The sequence below is a fragment of the Heptranchias perlo genome, chromosome 27 (genome assembly GCF_035084215.1).
Source record: "Heptranchias perlo isolate sHepPer1 chromosome 27, sHepPer1.hap1, whole genome shotgun sequence".
Lineage (NCBI taxonomy): Eukaryota > Metazoa > Chordata > Chondrichthyes > Hexanchiformes > Hexanchidae > Heptranchias > Heptranchias perlo.
In genome coordinates, this window is record NC_090351.1 from 19,400,687 (window position 1) to 19,418,458 (window position 17,772).

The 17,772-nt window shown below is 41.6% G+C and overlaps 1 protein-coding gene across 4 annotated transcripts in view; it reads right to left on the reverse strand.

The window, feature by feature from the left end:
- Positions 1–17,772, reverse strand: part of LOC137344446 (metabotropic glutamate receptor 4-like) — a 922,939-nt gene that overhangs the window by 249,846 nt on the left and 655,321 nt on the right. For 3 of the 4 annotated variants that reach the window (XM_068007417.1, XM_068007416.1, XM_068007418.1), the window contains exon 9: positions 16,197–17,132. In XM_068007417.1, the coding sequence (XP_067863518.1) occupies positions 16,197–17,132 (936 nt within the window). The remainder of the gene's footprint in view (positions 1–16,196; positions 17,133–17,772) is intronic. The other variant, XM_068007420.1, reaches the window with a different exon arrangement.

Consider the following 17,772-nt stretch of genomic DNA (forward strand, 5'->3'; position numbering starts at 1 on the left):
TTGTAGGATGGCGTCTGGAGATTGGCTGTGTTGGTGTTGAGTATTGATGCTGTCGCAGCGATGCCGTCATCGTGGGGGATACTGGTGTAGAGTGCCGAGACGTCCATCGTGGTGAGAAGTGTTCCTGGTTCAACAGGTCCGTGGGTACTGAGTTTTTGTAGAAAGTCTGTAGTGTCGCGACAGAAGCTGGGGGTTCCCTGCACGATGGGTTTCAGGATGCCCTCGATGTATCCAGAGAGGTTCTCACACAGGGTTCCATTGCCTGATACGATAGGACGTCCGGGTGTGTTGGCTTTGTGTATCTTTGGGAGGCAGTAGAAGTCTCCCACGCGGGGAGTACATGGGATGAGAGTGCGTAGGATGTTTTGAAGGTCTGGATCGAAGGTCTTGATCAGTTTGTTGAGCTGATGGGTGTGTTCTTTGGTCGGGTCTGTGGGTAACCATCTGTAGTGTTCCTGGTTGTCCAGTTGTCGGTATGCTTCTTTGCAATAGTCCGTTCTGTTCTGTATGACGATGGCTCCTCCTTTGTCCGCTGGTTTGATGACGATGTTGCGGTTGGTCTTGAGAGCTTTGATGGCGTTGCGTTGTGCTCGGGTGACTTTCTGGACTGTCTTCCGAGTGCGGCTGATGAATCTGGCATTGACGCATTTCCTGACAGCTTGAGCATACATGTCAAGCTGAGGGCAGCGACCCTCTGGAGGAGTCCAGTGAGACTCTTTCCTCTTCGGTTGCTGTACCGCGGATCCCTCTGTCTGTAAACCCCACCAGCGAACAAATGTTATCTGTTTTTAATATAACAGGTCATTAACTGTCTTCCTTCTCTCTCTCTCTTTTTTTTGGGGGTTTGTATATTCGGTGGCCTTTCAGGTGACACCTTTCTGTCTGCTCACTGTGATTGCCTTGGCAACAGGCAGTAATCACCAGGCATTGTTCTGTGATTTTCAAATGCGAAGGATTCGAAAATGTCATTTCCATACCGTTCACCTGAGGAAGGGGGAAGCCTCCGAAAGCTTGTGGAATTTAAAATAAATTTGTTGGTCTATAACTTGGTGTTGTAAAATTGTTTACAATTTTCCTATCTAAACACCTATATTATTATACATTACTAATTAAGGGACTATGCACTCGCTGTCTCCATAACGTTTTTGAGAGATACAGTTGGCTCCGAAGGTTAATGAAAGGTCAGGAAACACCAATCTGAATAATGCATTTTATCGGCAATTTTGATTGTTCAGTACCAATAATTTCTTATGATGTGGAGATGCCGGTGATGGACTGGGGTTGACAATTGTAAACAATTTTACAACACCAAGTTATAGTCCAGCAATTTTATTTTAAATTCACAAGCTTTCGGAGGCTACCTGACGAAGGAGGTAGCCTCCGAAAGCTTGTGAATTTAAAATAAAATTGCTGGACTATAACTTGGTGTTGTAAAATTGTTTACAATAATTTCTTAAACAGTTTATATTTTCTTTGTCAAACCTTTCACAAACCTATAACTTAACTCGGTGGTATGAAGCATTGATAGTGGGAAATAGTTCCATTTTTCAGCATTGACATCCTTTGCTTTTGAGCTCATGAAAATTCATCAAGAAAAAATACATTTAAAAATAGAGCCAGAAATCGCTTGGAGTGGGAGGCAATGGTCATCGCCACTCCTGCAAATTAAATTAACAAAATTACTTACTGAGGGCTCTGCGGCGTTGAATTGCTTGAATTTGAACTTTAAAATAATTGTGCGCTATAAACCCAGCCTCTGAGCAGCGGCTGGAAAAGTTTGTGGGAGGAGACGACAAGCCCACAAAATCTGTAAGGGAAGAGAAGTCATGCCCACAGATTCAGGCTGCAAGCAAGCAGACTTCATTAATTGAAAGTTATTCTGCATGTAATTGTAAAGAAAAATTGTATTTGTTTTTCTTATAGAAAGCCAAAGAAATAATTGGATTAAATAAAAGAGACAGAAGGGAAAAGTAACAAAAAATTTAATTTGTTAATTTTAATTTTTTTTAGAGACCAAAAACTATTAAAATAAGCAGTAATATGAGACTCCACATTTCTACAAGTTAATTTTTAGTTGTTTGGCAGTCATTAAGACTTTCCGCGCTGTTAAAAATTAGTTTAGACCTGGTATTTTTACACGTACCTGTTTTGTGGCGTAATTAGTTACTTTCCAGCTGGGCAGATAAGCAAGTTGATGCTTTTTCAACGATTTCTCTGATTGCAGCGTGCGATGACCCTTTAATTCGAAGCTTTCATATCGCTGGTGAACCACCAGGAGCAAGTTCTGGATTTCTGCATATATGCGAACGCTGGAACTTGCTCCTTCAATTCACTGCTAACAACGGAGAGCACTGTTGAGCTCCTCCGTTATTTCAGGAGCGATTTCTGCCCCATAATTGTTTGTACTAAATAATTGAAGCCAATCTGCTGTTTTTTCCTTTCCTTCCTTCTAACTGTTACATTTTTCTTGATCATTCTCTTGTTCATTTTTGGACCTTCTTTGTAACTTCACATTTATTGTAGAATTTTAAAGCATAGACATAAAGATGCTCTCAGTTTAAACACTGTCCTGTCATTTGCTTTGTACTAGCTCCCAACTGAATGATTCAGCTGTCACCCTATCAACAACAACAACAAGCATTTATATAGCACTTTTAACACAGAACAATACCCCATGCCTCACAGAGGTGCAATCAGATAGCAAGCCAAAGAAGGAGATACTAGATGGGGTAACCAAAAGCTTGGTCAAAGACATGGGTTTTAAGGAGGACCTTGAGGGAATATAAAGAGGTGGAGAGGCAGAGGGGTTTAGGGAAAGAATGACAGAGTGTGAGGCCTAGATGGCTGAAGGCATGGCCAGAGAGAGGCAGAGAATTAATGGCGAGAGTACGGAGTTTGTGGTAGAGGGCCAAAGACAATGAATGACAATGTTCGAAACCTCTGCTTCGGTCCTCCCAATGTCTAACGGGAGGAAATTGCAGCTCATCCAAAATTGGATGTTGGATAGACAGCCTGACAAGACAGAGGCAATGGAGGAGTTGAGAGAGCTCGGTGTCTTCATGTACATGTGGAGGCTGACCCAATGGGCTAGAAATTGGGCCATCTGGAGCCCGTTGTTTCGGCGCGACATGGCCTCTTGAAGTGCCAAGATGGCATCTTGGCTGCGCATGCAGGTTTCTAGTGTGATGTGCGCCGGACGCCATCTTGGTATAGGTATTAGCGGATGCGCAAGTAATAAACACCAGCTGCATGTAAAGTAAGGAGAAAATGGATACAATCAGCGTGCAAGGCTGATTTAAAGTGATAGACACCATTTTGGAATTTAACGCTCAACTCAGCACACAGTCTTAATCACGACTATCTGAACATGTCTTAGAGTGCCGAGAGGACCTCCCCCCCCCCACCAGCGCTATTTAAAGGGACCATACAGAATTTACAGGTTAGTGGTTGGATTATTGCTTTTGGCTGCTGATGCATTTGTAACTGTTTTTGGAGGTCTCCTATACTTGAATACTAGGACACGGGGACATAGCCTAACATTTAGAGCCAGGACTTGCAGGAGTGAAGTTAGGAAATGCTTCTACATGCAAAAGGTGGTAGAAGTTTGGAACGCTCTTCTGCAAATGGCAGCTTATGTTAGCTCAATTGTGCCTTCTAAATCTGAGATTGATAGATTTCTGTGAACCAAGGGTATTAAGGGATATGGGGCTAAGGCGGGTATATGGAGTTAGGTCACAGGTCCACCATAGTCTCATTGAATGGCAGAACAGCTCGATGGGCTAAATGCCACTGCCACTTGCTGCCTCCTGTTATGCACCACCTACTCATGCAAGCAAGCGGAACGTGTGTCTGGGTGATATGCCTGTCGTGGTTGAATAGCTGCCAGTGTGTGTGGCCTGTGAGTTGTGCGTGGGGGGCTTGCAACAGTGGTAATGTGTAAGGGTGAGAGGAAGCATCTGATTGACAGAGTTGAGTACTGATGGAAAGAGTTTGTTGGTATGTGGGTGATGGGGCGTGTAGTGCATGGAGCAGTTGGTAGGAAACGCCATTTGACAGTTGATCTCACTTATCTTGACCACTCGTGTCAAAGCATTGAACTTCGTCCAGCACTGCATCCCTGTTCGTGGTGCTATGCGCCTGGCTTTGATTTTGTCCCCTGCTGCCTCTCACCAACTTTTGAGCATATGTCTGGAGGGCATGTTGTCCCCCCCCACCCCCAACTGATATAGGATGTCCTTCCTTCTGCCCATTTCTTGCCTCTAGTGCATCAGCAGAGAATCTTGGTGCATGCACTCTCACAGGCCTGGTACAAACTCAGATCGGCAGATTGGTGAGGTCTGACGTGCAGATTGGAGGATGTGGAATTTAGTAGTGCACAACCTTTATTCAGTGTTTTAACATAACTCATCAGTTTGTAAACATAGGGATGAGACCTACATCTGTGTTTTACGTGTGTGATGTCTGATCTTCGTTCAGGCTGTTATTTTTCGTAACTAACAGGTGCCGGCAACCTTTAAGAGACATCCTCCCTTTAAGAGATTGGGGCTCCACCTGCTGGTGGAAAGTGCACATTTCCTTGAATCGTCAGGTCTGGTTTTTAACTCTGCTTGAAGCACTGGGCGCAAGTTAATCGCGGATCGCGATAACCGTGCCCGGTTTTGGGGGTTATCCAATTTAACCCCCTATGTCTTTGGATGATATCACCAAGGAGAAGCATGTAGATGAGGAAAAGGAGAGGGCAAATGATGGATCCTTGACGGACTCCAGAGGTAACGGCGCGGGGGCTGGAAGAGAAGCCATTGCTTCTTGGAGATACTCAGTTCAGCGACAGATGTGTGACATTCATAGCTTTGGAGAATTTCTACCCAAATTAAATCCTACGACTCTGTACTGGACACTTGAGAAGGCGATAAAATTATTTCAAAATTCATCATAAGCTCGATGCAGGAAATTGATGGAATAGAAAATCTCTACTTGGATGCATTTTGTGATAAAGGCTGATTTGCTAGTGTGCAAAAAGGAGCTGCAGTTAATGTGAATAATTAAGTTGCAGATTAGTGTCACATTCTATGGGTGAAGGAATCTTGTAGCTGAATTTACTGGTAATTAGAATCAGAACTTATTTAAAGAAGAAGGAAAGTTTAGAAGGTCTATTTTTTACTCAAAGTACTCTCTAATCTATATTATAAAATATAGAATCAGAAAAATTATCCTTGAAACATCAGGGCCCCGATAATTCTGGGGAGGAGGGAGTGTGTTTACGGGGAGGGGGAATTCCGGAAATCCCGGGAATGTGAAAGTCTTGCCGAATTTAGCAGCACGACCTCATTATTACTTTTTTTATTCCTTTTTCCTCCTGGCAGTCAGCCAGATTGTTAGGCTGGCAGTCGGGCGTGAAAGCCTGTGGTAGAAGGCTGCAGCTGGGGACTGTTGGGGATGGTCCCCGGCCATTGGCAAAGGTCGCGGAGAATAAGGGGGTGGCCGGCAAAGATCGTCGGGCATAAGGCTTGGGGGCCACGGGTTTGGGGGGTGGGGGGGCGCCGAGGTCAGCCGATCGTGGCAGAATGTTTGCTTGAGGGAGCAGGGGGAAGCACTCCTGCTTCTTCTGGCTCACAAGCAGTGCTATAAAAAGCACTTATCTGCTTGATCTGGCTGTTCCTATCTCCATTTAGCTGTCGGGTTTCCCCAGCCTTGAGAAACCTGGCCGGCCAGCGTTAAATTTAAATCAGGCTCCCAACTGCACTGTGGGTGCCCGATTTAAATATTATAATGAACTGTCGCACCTCGAGAGCGGGGGACAGACACACTACGCAACCCGGCGCCGTAAAAATGGCGGCAAGCGGGTTGAGGTCGCATTACAGGGTTTTTAATTTTGAACCCTCCCCTGCCCACTGAGGGGGGGGGCGGGGGTTAAAATTCTTCCCCAAATCTTTGTCTAGAGGCCAGATGTGAAGTGCCTTAAACATTGAATGAACTGAAGCCGCTGTCTTTGGATCCTACCACAAACTCTGTTCCCTCGCCACAAATTCTATCCTCCTCACCGACGACGGTCTCAGGGTGAACAACACTGCTCAAAACCTCACGGGCTGGTTGACCTCCATCTAAGCTTCCGACCCCATAGCCTCTCCATCACAAAATCTGTCTACTTCTATCGGCGTAATATCATCCATCTCTGCCCCTGCCTCAGCCCATCCGCTGCTGAAACCCCCACCCATGCTTTTGTGACTTCCAGACTCGACTATTCCAATTCTCTCTTTGCCGGCCTCCCATCCTCCACCCGGCATAAACTTGAGCTCTTCCAAAATTGTGCGGGCCATATCCTAACCCACAACAAGTCCCGCTCACCCATTACCCCTGTGGTCTCTGATCTCCATGGCTTCTCTGTTGACCAATGCTTCCATTTTAAAATTCTCATCCAAACCTTCATGGCCTCTCCCCTCCCTATCTTTGTAATCTCCTCCAACTCTCCAAGAACTCTCCGTTCCTCCAGCTCTGGCCTCTTACATATCCCCCTTCCGTTTCACCCCACCATTGATAACTGTGCCTTTAGCCATATAGGCCTCAAGCTCTCGAATTCCTTCATAAATCTCTTCACCTCTCCACTGCTCTCTCCTCTTTTAAGACCCTCCCTAAAACCTATCTCTTTGACCAAGTTTTTAGTCACCCCTCCTAATATCTTCTACTTTGGCTCGGTATCAATTTTTGCCTGATTAAGCTCCTGTGAAGTGCCTTGGGACATTTACCTATGTTGAAGGCGCTATATAAATGCAAATTGTTGTTGTTATTGTTGTCTGATCCTGAGTTCAGGAAAGCACGCTTTTGGCTGAGATTGGGCAGCTCTGGATCAGCGACCAAGCCTCCCTGTTGGTAACATTATAGAACAGTCTCACAGTAGGAGAGAACTCAACCTGGAGTGGGTCTCTGTTCAGAAATAGATACAACGATTTTAAAAATAAATGTCAAGGATAATTTTTCCGAATAGTTTTTTTTATTATAGAATGGAGGAATAATTTGAATAAAAAGTGGTTCCCTGGATTTTTCTTCGCCTTTAACAATGGAAAAGATTAAAGTAATTTTAGAATGATAATTTTAAAAGTAAAAACGCTGTATGAAGCAATAGTTCAGGTTAGTTTCCATTGAGTTCTGTGAGTGTGTCTCCCCACACTTCCACCAATCTCCGCTAGGAGTTAAAATAAATAAACCTCTCCAGACAAAAATAAATGAATGTGTCACCCAGTAAAATAAATGTATCCATCCATCAGGATAAATAAATCTCGGCACATCCCCAATCATCTGAGATGAAGAAATGTCTGTCCGCCTTTCAATCAGGTAAAATAAATCTTGCCATTCCTTCAGTACATTAAATAAATAAATCTCCCTGTCTCCACACCAGGTAAAATAAATAAATCTCTCTGTCCCCAAATTGGCTAAAATAATAAATCGCCACGATCCTTATGACGGTAAAACAACGACATTTTCTTCACCCCCATTAAAATGTGTAGTAATTCAAGAATGAAACTCATATTTTTGGAAATAAACGTAAGTTATTGTTGGTATCCTGGTCAAGATGGAAACTGGCATAAACTGAAGTGATTAAAATACAAAAAGGGTAAGGAAACTATAGCAAACCCAAGTTTAATTAAACAATTTGAAGACCGTTCTTTATCAGTCCAGCATTCTAATTTTGAGATTTCAGGAAAGATGTGGTCTGCAACACATCTGTTTTGTCTTCTGAATAATGCAAGGAATTATTGGTTGCTGTGCTTGGCTGGAAGTGTTGTCAATCACTCTTGTTTTAATTTTTGTTCTTCCTCTCTTGGACACACTCACCATTGCCATTGATTTACACTTCCTCGATTGGATAAGAGGCCATGAATATAGAGGTAACTAAGACGGAAAGCAACTGGAACAATGCCAACCAGTCAGTGGAAACGGTAACAAACTCTAAATCACTACATCAGGGGATGAAAAAGTATATTCACCCAGTGAACAAGACAAAGGAAGAGGGGAAGTCAACAAGGCTTCATCTCCCAGCATTCATTGTAACTAGTGAAAGGAAACTACCTGTCCCATAGTTCTCTGCATTGTAGAGTACACATGTCAAACTATAAAATATTATGAAAAATAATACTAAAAACACTCTTCAAAAACAGAGTTCATTATTTTGACATGATATCTGTGGTTAATGGTTCAATTAGAAATATGAATCAGATAGGAAAGCTTAAGGTTTGCTTAGGCCTTTATGATTAAAATAAACTTTCAGTTGGAGGTTTAACAGTAATTAAAATGTCAAATGATGAGCTGGAAAGGAGGTATTTTTGCATTCAAGCTTGCCCAAATAGAAACTTTATGCAGGGTGTTGCACAGAAACGATCAGGATAATGCGTGTCCTTTCAACGGGTAGGATACTCTCTAATGTGCATTTAGTAGATGAGGAAAAGAACTGCAGAGTTCCCAATCTGAAGAAAATTTTATCAGCATGAGGACCAAGCCAGGTGCTGGAGGTGTGAAGTGTGCTGGAGATTCAGGGTTTCCACAATGTTTTCTTTTATTCTATTTAATGCCAAATACACAGTAAACAAAGAGATGAGTGTGTATAAGTATAGTGAGTAATATGGGTCTCGTTTAGAATTGAGGGTATCACCTTTGAAATGCGAGTGGGTTGATAGGTCTGAGAGTCACTTTCTATTTTCACTATTGACTAATATAAACTATTGCTGCATAACAAAGTGAAAAATGATCCAATAAAGATTTCTAATGGTGATATCACAAGAGTTATCTTCTATTTTTTAATATCAGTTTCTAATATTTCATAACTATATATAATCATGTAACGTCTGTGTGTTAACAAATGTGTTAAACTGATTCAAAAAGTAAAACCAACCCAAAAATGTATGATTGCTTTATGATACACATCCATGAACAATAGAGTTATCACTGTTTATTTAAGGCAGTGAATCAACACTCCCATGTACAATACACAAAAAGAAAGATTTGTATATATGTAGTGACTTTCACAACCTCAGGGCATCTCAAAGCACTTTACAGCCAATGAAGTACTGTTGAAATGCAGTCACTGTTGTAATGTAGGAAACATGGCAGCCAATTTGCACTCAGCAGGACCCACAGACAGCATTGTGATAATGACCAGACAATTTGTTTTAATGATGTTGGTTGAGGGATAAATATTGGCCAGGACATTGAAGAGAACTTATCTGCTCTTCTTCGAAATAATGCCATGGGATCTTTTACGTCCACCTGAGAGAGCAGATGGGGCCTCGGTTTAACATCTCATTATCTCATCTGAAAGACGGCACCCCAGCAGTGCAGTACTCCATTAGTACTGCGCTGCAGTGTCAGCCTAGATTTTGTGCTCAAGTCTCTAGAGTGGGATTTGAATCCATAACCTTCTAACTCAGAAGCGAGTATGCTAGCAACAGACCCAGGACTGACACTGTGTCATGCAGCATAAAATAAAATCCATTAATTAATCACTAGCCCTTTATAAAACTGCAATCTTAAAAACTGCCAGTTTGGCTGGCTTATATCTATTTAATTTCCCACTGGCCAATAGTGATGATGGTTGAGGTCCTGATAAGGAGGTGATTGTACAAACAACCCTGAGCATATTCTTTCAGTGTGGTCCCTACTGCCTCATCTGTGACATTTATTTCACGTGGAAACCAAAATGAATCATTCCTAGCAGACAGAGATAACCTGTGGATAAAAAGGTGCCGGTATAGTGCAAACGAACAGCAAACAATTTAAAATGACAATGGATATGATAGAGGCAAGTCCGTTGAGTATTTATTACAGGAGGACTGCAAAGATTTACGAGTTCTGCCTCCTTTGATGGCCTTTCTGTGCATGAGGAGTAATCCAATAGCAATGTGTACATTTTCAAGGCACTCTATCTTCTCAGACACTTTAAGCACCACAGCACAGTACAGCCCTGGAGGTCTCTCATGTCTCAGTGTAGATGCAAAGGCCATGCATAATGTGAAGGGGGTGGGGGGGGGGAGGGGAGAGGGGGAAGAGGGTACAATTATAATCTGAGTGCTTCTTCTACTATTCATTTTTAGAGGTGTGTTTTTGGTGTGAAATTGGAGTGTCAAGTGGATAATAAGGCAAGATTTGGCACCACTAACAACACAGTAACAGTTACTCTCTTTCTCAAACCTGTCCCGACATGGAGAAAAATATCAGCTCTGTGTCATGATGAGGCTCTCCTGTCCACTGCCTTGGACTCTGGCTGGCCCGCACCATGTGCGCCCCTGTGTTTGTCATGTCTAATTCTCTCACCCAAGTGGAGCAATGTGTCCTTGCAAAAGTGCACCAGGAGATTCAACTGCCTTATGTTTCTTCATCCATCTATTTTTTATTCAAATAACTTAATTTGTGTGACCATTCCTTCTGATAGTTAACAAAGTGAGCATTTCAATTCCCAACATGAGAAGAACTGTAGTGAAGGCACCCTAACTGAGGTGGTTTTCCAGGATTGACCTCCCCCACCGCTAGAGAACCTCCTTCTCCCGCTTAACAACCCCTCCCCTCCCGCTTACCATGACTGTCTCCCGCTGCTAACCAATCTCTACCCACACTGAGCATGTTTTCAGAGCCCTCCAACCCACAATCCCGCTGAGCTTGCCTCCGCCAACCTCCAGCTGAACTGTTTTCTCAGCCCACCTTCTCGGTTGGGGTACTTTCCCAAATTTTGCCCCTCCCCATTCTTCTCGTCTCCCTCTTATACCTCCGATTCTCCATTCCTCTCTTCTCCATATCCCCTAACTCTTCCCTCTCCCATTCCTCACCCATGCTTTGCCTTTCCTACCCTTCCCCCTCCTCTCAATCTCTTCCATCTCCCTTGTTCATCTGGCCCTCTCTTTCCTCCTCCTTTCTGCACTCCTTTCCCCTCATCTTCCCTGCCCCACTCTCTTCCTCCTCCTTTCTCTTCCTTCCGCCCTCCCCTCTCCTACAACCTCCCTACCCCCGACCTTTGCCTTGGTCCAAGCATCTCCCCACCCTCTAGCCCAGCTTGACCTGAAAACTGCAATTGCTCTTGACTCCTCATGTGCAACACCACAAGAAAGCAACTAATTGCTTAAAAATGATCTAAAATGGTGCAGCTCAATAACAATACATAAATTCCAAAGATAATTCAGGCGTGTTTTATGAAAATTTAATTATACAACCAAAATAACAGCAACATTTTATCAAGCATCCAATGCAATTTTTATGAGCCCAATTTATCGTACAAGCTTAATTATAGTTTTGTTTGAAGATCATGTGTAAATGAATCAAATGCAGCAGTGTCACATTCATGATAAAATGCTGTGATATGATTTAACAATGGATTGATTGCACCAGATATGATAGTTATTGAACTTTTCAAAACCTTTAAAATTAATGCAATGTGAAGACAAATATAACAACTAGAAATTGATACAGAATTACATAGAATCTACAGCACAGAAACAGGCCATTAGGCCCAATTGGTCTATGCTAGTGTTTGTACTCCATGTGAGCCTCTTCTCACTCAAATGGCCACCTGCCATCCTGCCCCCAAAAACATTCTATTTCCCTTTCCTTTACGTATGCATCAAACTACTCCTTAAACAAATCAGTTGCTATCTGCTCCAATCATTCCATGTGACAGCGAGTTCCACATTTCACTATTCCCTGTGTAAAGAAATTCCTCCTAATTTCTTTATTCGAATTGTTAGTGACTAGCTTATATTTGGGACTCACCCACAAGTGGAAACAGCTTTTACACATTCACCCTATCGAACCCTTTCATAATTTTAAAGACTTCTATCGGGTCTCCTCTTAGTCTTTTTCAGAGAAAAGAGTCCCAGCCTGCTCAATCTTTCCTGATAGTTGGTTAATATCTACTTTCAGATCTTGAACAGCCACACTACATTTCAGTTCATCTATATGTAGAAGGGAAGTTGTGCCCCATATGTTGTATTTGATCAGTACAACATATAGGGCACAACTGCTATCTGCCTTGTTGTAAGGGACTTGCATTTCCTTCAGTTTAAATAGGCATGATGCTTTGTGTTGTCAACTAAGATACGTGTTCTGTTTTTTTGCGATTTGCTTTCCTCTGGGTATTTTCTAATTCCTTTCTTGATATACATAAGTATATCAGGCGGTCCAGGTGTACTCTTTTATTTAAATTTTTGACATTGATATTCTTAATTTAATTCTTCTCAGGTTTCTGCTAACAAATGCAACATATATATTGCTATTAACCATTAAATATTACTCTCCCAATGCCACGAGTATCTCAGAAGTGCTAGACACTTGTGTGAACCAGCCTGATATCAATTGTTCACAAATGTTCACTCCTATCACTAAAAAAATATGTTCACTAGTCCTTTACCTCATTGCTGTTATTGAGATATTATTAGTACAGAATTGCTGCTGTGTCTGCCTACATCCAACAGTCGTTACACTCCAAAAATTCACCCTGTCAAGTGCGTTGAGGTCTTTTGATGACATCGCAAGACACTATGCAAATGCAAATATTTATTTCTTGCTTAAATACTGGCTCTGTATAGATTTTAAAAATCAGATCCATGATTGTTAACTTCTCAATTTTTGTAGAGCAATTACACACACTGCCCTGTTACATTACTGAACCTGTAATCATTTGTATCAGTCAATGGCAGTTTAGCTGCTTGAGCTGGATCGAATTAACATTATTACAGACGTGTCGTGATTGGCCAGCTTTTGTTTCTCGTGCTAATGAATTGACATGATTGGCACCCATTAAAATCTACAAAAAAGGGTTATTAACCATTTATCTACAAAGAATAAGAATTACATTTTTATAGCGCTACTCATTGTATAAAGATACCTCAAAGCGCTTTTCATCAAAAATCAGTGGATGCCAAGCAGGAGGGAAAAAAGAGAAGGGATGGTACAAGAGGCTAAAGGCACAGTTAAAGCTTTGAAGGTTTGAGGAGGTTTTTGAAAGCAGAGAGGGAAGTGGGAAGTGGGAAGTGTGAGGGGACTAAAGAAGGAGCCCTAGAAGATAAAGTGCAGCAGAGGATGTGGGAGGGAAGGAGTAGCCTGATGTTGGAAGAGCAGTGTGTGCCTGTGAAGACGTGAGGCTGGAGGAAATTATTAAAGTGGAGTGAGATGAGGACATGGAGGGATTTAAAAATTTTGAAGTCAAGTCACTGAAGCATGGGGAGCCACTGGAGCTTGGAAAGACCTTGGTGGTGGGGCAGTGGGACCTTCTGTAGGCAAGACACAGGCTGCAGCATTTTGAATGAATTGTATGTTTTAGATGATTGCAGCCCTCTAGGAGAGCACTAGAGAAGTTGAACCTTGAGGTGATGAAGGCATGGACTAGGATTTTGGTGGTGGTGTGGCAAAGTAGGGGCAGAGGCTGGAAATGTTGCAGAGCTAGAAGAAAGTTGTATTGTTAACAGTGCAGATGTGGGAGAGGAAGCTGAGCCTGGGGTTGAGCAGTATGTTAAAGTACTTTCCTGCCATTCCCAACTAGTGAATGGGGCAAGAGTGAGGAAGATCAGTCTTATGATATTTATAATTTGTGTATTATTATTTGTGTAAATGGCTAAAGTGTGGAATAAATAAAATGGTGAAGTTGGGAACAGTAACATGAAAGATATGGATAATCCATTGAATGATGTCAGGTTGTCTTTTTGACATTGTTTTAAGGATTATCTTACTGCTCCTTGTTGATAGAGTACATGAAACAACTTTAAGTAACTTTCAAGTTACAAATTACTGATGGTCTAATAATGTGACACAAAAACAGTACTACAGATGTTCAATTATTCCAATTCCCTCTAATACTCAAGCTCTAGTTTCAAACTGTAATTATTTTTAAAAGAGACAGGTTTGACCAAGGCTACTGTGTCTCCGATTCCAGACTATGAATGACCAATGCCACGGATGATCCACCGATCTTCACATTACCACAAAAGCAGATACTTGGCAATTGTAGGGTTAGAACACAGATGCTGGGTAGAAAAAAAATATCCCACTGACACTGGACTATGCACTTTTTCAATATAAGTAACAAGTGGTTCAGTTAAATTGTCTTTACATTGCCTGACCATAAGCAGGCATAAATAAGCAAGTTGAATTGAAATTATTGGTAATTTTTTGGATACACTCCAGAGTTGTCAAATATTGTAAAACTCCAATTGATTACTGTAGCAGGATACCTCTGAATTCTAGGACAAAGGAAACCCTAAAGCCTGAAACTGAACCGTCTGTTCTTTTAACCAATGCACACTTTGTTAAAATAATTTTATAATTAATTTAATGTCACCTGCAACATATCTAATATTATCTCTCAACTCATATCAAGCCAAATAACAGATGATGTTTTATAGAAATTTCAGCACAGAGATAAATATTGCTCATCTATGGAGGCTATATTTAACAAATAACAAATCACATTTGTTTTACACACCTAAATTTCTATTTCAAGTTGAATCAATGTTAACAGTAACTAAGTACAATGAATAACAATGATCAGATGTTGAGGAGATTCAAGTTGGGATAATTCTGAAACACCACCCATTAAGTCAAAAGCATAGGGGTAACTTTGCAACATTGTGCTTCTGGTGGGGGGCCTCACGAGCTGACAGCACACTGCAGAAATTCTGGTGCACACTGTACCTCATTTTCTGACCATTTGAATGAATAATCAGAAAATCATGTACGGTGCCTCTGTTACGCGTTCCCAGCATGTGAGGCTCCCACCAGGTGTAAAGTTGTAAAATTACTCCCAATGTCTTATTTTTGGGTTTTGTGCTTAAAAAGGCAAGGGCTGAGATTGCTGGGCAATGTTGGTATGATTTGATAATGGCTCCCATCAACAAATTCAGTTGATAATACATTTCCAGTTGAGCTTCAGAAACATAGTCAGCTTTACAGCACCAGTCAGACCTATTGTCCATACTTTTCATCTCGTGATTCAAGATCTAGTAAATCCTTCAACATTGATAACAATATATGTTATTATTATTTGGTTTTATAGCTGATGAATTTATCTTCCCTCCAAGTTCTAATCCCTTAAGTTGTTTCAGTATCATAAAATTCCCTGCCACAGAAATTCCTAGTACCTTCTGACAGCCTTGTCCTAATACATACTGCCAGTTATGCCCATTTACAAATATGCTTTACACTTTGTTTTTGTAGACAGTTTGCAGCCAGTATTTATAATCCAACATCAACTAAAGAAACATCATCTTTCAATCATATTCCACTATTGTCCTCAAGCTTTGAATGTACATTTATTAATGTGTCTAGATGGTGACCATGTCTAGATGGTGACCATGTAGCACCATATCAGTACTGACATTAAAGTCAATTCTTTTCAGGAATATAGCAGATGAATTTCCACTGTCACACTTAGTACCTTCTTCGTTTTGTTCCACTAGTCTTATTTGAGAGTAAGAACTGTATCTTTCCGTTTCAGTTCAGGGCCAATAAAGACAGAGGAATATAGCAGAAGTGAGTATGAGGTGCCAATGATCAACCAGTTACTTTCTTTTTCACCAATCACAAGTTTACTTACAGAAAATTACACTAGGAAAGAACAATAGAATTATTACATGTAGAATCACTCCTCAGTGACTGCTGGTGATCTAAACACCACTGTTGGAACAAGATTTTTCAAGATAAACAATAGCATAGATAACCATTATCAGAAGAGAACTGAGTCTTCTACACTGCTAATAATCAATGCCATGAATTTTTTGCTTGTTGTGCTGACAAAGAGCCTGATAGCAATCAGACTGGTTGATGTGTGTTTTGCCCATATGCTTTGAGGGCTCCATGAAATGGAAGACAATTTGGTTTCACCAGGAATTTTTAAAGTTATGATAGCTGGATAAAGATTATAGGGGAGATTTTACTGGGTCTGGGACAGGTGTACTAGATCGCCTGAGCATGGTGGAAATTATAAAATTGGGCATATGCTTGCAAAGGAATCTGCCCGATTTTCTGATAGCCACTATGCCCAGGCAATCTACTGTACCTGGGCACAGACCCAGGAAAGTCTCCATTATTATGGTTCTCTGCAGCCTCCTCTTCTTTCAAAATCATAATATCAATAATTATTTTAAATAATGCTCATCATTAATGAATCACACATAGCTGTTGTCCTTCCAGCATAATGTAAAGTTTTACAGAGGTGTAGTACTTACTTTTTCTGCAGACTGTGCAGTCCCAAAAAATATTGGAATGAAGGCTAACCAGACAATGCAGGTGGTGTACATGGTAAATCCAATAGGTTTGGCCTCATTGAAGGTCTCTGGAACCCCTCTGGTTTTGATGGCATACACGGTGCATGTAACCATTAGGAGCATGCTGTATCCAAGTAAACAGATGAGAGACAGATCAGAAATATCACATTTGAGAATTCCACGAGCAAGCTCAGGGTTGGCAGTCTTTTGGTCATCATAGTCTATGTAGGAGTGGGGTGGGTCAGCAATAAACCAGATACAAACTCCCATCAGTTGCACAGAGATAAAGCTGAAAGTTATCATCAGCTGAGAGGCTGGACTGATAAACCTGGGGGCACTGACTGATTTCTTGCCTTGCTCGAATATCCGATATATCCTGTTGGTCTTGGTGAGCAGGGCTGCATAGCTGATACTCATACCCAATCCAAGGAAAATGCGTCGCATGGAACAGATGGCGACATCGGGTTCTGCTATCATAAGGAAGGTAATAGCATAACAGAGGAAAATTCCTGTGAGAAGCACATAACTTAATTCTCGTCCAGACGCTTTCACTATTGGTGTGTCATTGTAGCGAATGAACGTTATGACAACAAACAATGTAGCGATGATACCGATAATTGCAAAGAATACAGGCGCAACAGCCCAAGGGGAATACCATTCCAGCTTGACTATGGGAATTTGGCGGCATCCTGTGTGGTTCTCATTGGGTCGCATATCGAAGTGACAGATCTTGCAGTTGTACTTATCCACCTGGTATTGATAGCCATCACAGCGTTCACAGTGCCAACAACAAGGGATGCCCTTCACAACTTTTTTTCTCTCACCAGGTTTGCACGGGAGGCTGCAAATTGAGACTGGGAGTTGCCGGGATCCTGATGGCCATTGCATTGTACGAACCTGAAAATGCAAAAAGAAAGAGAATTAGTGTTAAGATGCCTGGTTAGGAACTAAAAAGTAATCACAGCAATTCTGAATTACATTTAAAATCATGACTTAAATAAAGAGCCTCTTATTGATGGTAATGGTATGATACAATTTAGAACTTGCAATCCTCTCCTCACTGAGTTTATAACATCAAACGCCTTGCTGTGGAGAAGCACTGAAAGGAAGCCAGGCACTCCTGCACAGGGAGGAATAGAAATCCAACAGAGAGTCATTCCCAGGCTGTCTTTATGAAGTTGCTACCAACCAGTTCTGGAGCTGCATTGGTAAAGCACTAAGAGCAGTCGCCAGTGCTATGTAGTGCAGGGAGCACAGGAGAGAATCTGTATCTAGGTAAAAGTCTTGTGCCTAGCATGCATCCAAAACACACCAGATGTTACAGTTCAACATATCACACTTTGTTATAGATGCTAAACAAACTTAGAGAAAAGTTAAAAACCAGTCATTGACATGGAGCCTGAAAATTACAAGCAGTTCAATTACCCTCCGATTGCATTCAACATTGTATAAGCAGTTATAATTACCTGAAGTTGCCTAAGAGCTTTAAAGGGATAGGCCAGGTTAGCAGCTAAATATCATAACCATACTTCAGATT